General features: G+C 40.0%; 1 protein-coding gene across 1 annotated transcript; it reads left to right on the top strand.

Moving 5' to 3' along the window:
- Positions 1 to 930: 930 nt before the first annotated feature.
- LOC118332821 (NHL repeat-containing protein 3-like) lies at positions 931 to 3,530 on the top strand (the record flags this gene model as incomplete). The annotated part of the gene is given in 3 exon segments (XM_035668253.1): positions 931 to 969; positions 1,844 to 2,046; positions 2,198 to 3,530. Coding segments are annotated over 3 exon segments (842 nt in total), but the record flags the coding sequence as incomplete, so codon positions are not given.
- Positions 3,531 to 3,536: the final 6 nt, after the last annotated feature.

A 3,536-nucleotide genomic window follows, 5' to 3' on the forward strand; every position in this document is an offset into this window, starting at 1 on the left:
AAACAATTTTTTTTACCGTTTTTTGTGCTTTTTGTTTTTTTTTGGGAAAAAAAGGTAAAAGACTTTTGTTTTTTTGTTCAGCTTTTAAAAAAACGTTTTTAAGCTTTTGCCTTTTCAAAGTTTTTTTGAAAAAGTGTCCCCTTTTTTTATTCGTTTTGTTAGAAAAAAAAAAAAAAAAACATTTTTTCGGAAAAAAAAAGCCCAAAAAAAAAAACGTGTTTTCCACTTGAAAAAAAAAACCTTATTTTTTTATTTTTTTTTTTTTTACAAACCCGGTCGCGGCCAGGCCAGCAGGAAAAAACACCGCTTTGGGAATTTGGAAAGGAAGAAAGGTTAACGTTTGGTCTGATTAAAAGCGTTTCCAGTAAATGTTGGCCTCTTTTTTAAAGTTTTCCTTGTCCTTTCATTGATGGTTCTGTCAAGGCTAGCACTGGCAGCCAGCAGTCGGACCGGCAGACCACCAGGGCCTCCAGACATGACTGACCCAGGGCTGCTGCGCAGACCCTGTACAAACTGGAACTTGGGGGCTGGCCCAGGAACCCAGAGCTCTCACCTGGGGAGGTTGTTTGTTTGTGCGCTGCGCCTTCAACCGAGTTATGCTGGGAGTGGTATAGTGTGGCACAGAGAGTGGTACACAGTTAGATTCATCTTAATTCAGCAAATTAGAGCAGATGAGATGTACGTTTTGCTGCGTTTGTGTACCGGAGATGTAGCTGGTTTTCTGATTATATTAGTAAAATAATGTGTGCTTGCTGTACAAAACCTTTGATTTGATTTAAATAGATCCGGAATTCTGATTAATATTGGTGAAATTAATGTTCTGATGTCTATATGTGATGCGATGCATTCAGTATGGTACAGATAGTTACTGATAAGGCCTTTACTAATAGTTATATCTAAATACTTTTTTTATTTTATTTACCAATGCAGAGATGTTCGAAACAATGCATCCCAAGTTCATCCCAAATGGTATGCGATGCACGCTTTTTTAATCAGTGCAATCGCATCTTGAACTTTTTAGTTGGTGAATCTTACCATCCCTAGTGACCAAATTTTGAAAATATTACTAATGCCACAAAAAGTACAAAATCTGCATATAGCTGTTTGTAAATATCATCCATTGATATCATCCCCCTCCAGCATGCCTTGGTCTTGAGCACTTAAAGCTTGTAGGCATGTGTGTCCCATGCCTGATCATTCCTAACACACACTTAACCCTGGCTTGATGCACACTTTTTCTAATACCACTTTAGACAGATATTTAGATGACTGTTAGTGTAAGTGTCTCACAATTCTCCCACAATTGGTGCTAATGAGTGTATTTTTATTATTTTACCACCGTTAGTAATCAACGTTAAGTTGAAGTGATACACTCTGTATCACATGTTGGATTCAGACAAGGTGATGACACAGGGGCCTCAAACTGCAGGCCCAGGGGCCATTACCTGCCCTCCACCCCCCTCCCTCTGGCCTGCGACATGATGTCAAAAATATCTGTCTATAATCCTGTCCGCAAGATTATTGCTATTGCATGTTATTATTTCTAGTTGTTATATATCAATTTAAACTACCCCTCCATATAGTACAAGCTGATCTAGTACAATTCAAATAAAAACACAATACTATTTTTGTATTTTGTTTGCCGCAGAATGCTAATTTGCAGAATGGTATTATTGTTTATATATTTTTGTTTAATATTTATCTTCTCAAATTCTCTTGTTATTCTTCATGGCAACAAACATAGGGATCTAAAAAAAAAACTGAATGCTTTACTTTGAACGAGTGAAAATCAAACCAATATAAAATGTACTGCCTGGTGTGGTTGCCTTTGCTCTGCTTCTAGGTGACAGTGTGCCCAAGGTGCTTGTGTTCACTACAGATGGAGATTTTCTCATGTCCTGGAACACAACCACCCTGGAGATGCCTCATGGGATATTTGTAGCAGACGCTGCCTTGTCAAACCCCACTTTGTGGATCACAGATGTGGGGAATGGTCCATACGGCCACTGCATCAAACAGTACTCACCATCTGGGAAGCTCCTGCAGGTAATGACTTTGATTTGTCATTAAAAATCCATGATTCAGGTTCTACTAGCTCGTTTTCCATTTAGGTATTTAGTCTAATATATATAGAATTAGAAAAGCCAACTGAAACCAAACATTGCTTGGTTTTTTAATATTTTCTTGTATTTTTCAGGTGCTTGGTACACCGGGGAAACCAGGCTCTGGGTTGAACCCTCTGCAGTTCGACCAGCCGGCTGAGATCTTTGTCCATGACTCTGGAGAGATATACATCGTAGATGGTGATGGTGGGATGAACAACCGCCTCATCAAGCTGTCCAAAGACCAGGAAGTGTTGTGGATGCATGGAGAGAAAGGCTCAGGCCTGGCTCAGTTCTACATCCCTCACAGCGTGACCGTGGACAATGCCCAGAGGGTGTGGGTGGCCGACAGGGGGAATAAGAGGATCCAGGTTTTTAATTCCATTACCGGGGACTGGCTGGGGACATGGGGGAGCTGCTTCACTGAGGACGCGCCTTACTCTGTCCGCCTGACCCCAGACAAGAAGTACTTTGTCGTTGTCCAGCTCAACACCAACCAGATTTCGCTCCTGGATGCCCCACCGGTGGGTTTGATTGGCCAGTGCAGAGTGGTCAGTGTTATCCAGCTGGCTGAGGAAATGAAGCCCCACCTGGTAGACCTGGACCTGAAAACAGGGGCCTTGTATGTGGCTGAGATTGGAGCTCAGCAGGCCCAGAAGTTCACTCCCTTCAGTCTGGGTGGGAGTTTCCTGTAGAACCACACTGGGCCTTAACTAAAGAACTGAAATGGCATGATTGACCACAAACAAACAAAATCATATCATAAGCATTACGAAGTATTTAAAAGTGGAACCAAAATGTGCATGGGTTATGTAATTCAGAAACAAATCATAAAACCATTTTCAGTACAGTGAACCTTACTAAAAAGATAAGACGTCTAAGATGTCTGAGGTAGATAAAAATAGTATTGTAACACTTTGTTTAAATAGTCTGCCTACAAATGTTTTTTTGCCATCTGGATCTGTTTTTTACAAAATAAGGGACTGTCTGCAAAGTTACAAAATGTTCATACTAAACGCAGTTTCAAAAAAACGCAAGTAGATAGATAGATAGATAATAGGGAGTAACAGCTCATACTCAGTACAACATATTTCTTTTGTTTTCTTACAATATCTCTTAGCAAAGAAAGCAGGATTATTGTTTCTGTGGTGAACACATGGGTAATAATTTTTTGTTTGTTATTTGTGGTTTATGAAGTTGTGTGCCATTTGTATTTTTCTTGACTTTGCACTGCTTGAAAAGACAAGAGCTTCTCCGAGGCAGAGCTTTTTCCTTTCTTTACCACAGACACTTTAAACTCTTTTGTGCTTTTGCCAGTTTATGGCTGTTTTTAAATACAGTTGTATGATTATACATGTATACAAGGCTAGAGCTGAACTGTTTTGCACTTGAGCCTGACCGATATTATCAGCTGATATTGGCCTGTTGCAGACA

This window comes from Morone saxatilis, unplaced genomic scaffold (genome assembly GCF_004916995.1).
Source record: "Morone saxatilis isolate NCDOM2014 unplaced genomic scaffold, NCSU_SB_2.0 Contig1, whole genome shotgun sequence".
Classification (NCBI taxonomy): Eukaryota; Metazoa; Chordata; class Actinopteri; family Moronidae; genus Morone; species Morone saxatilis.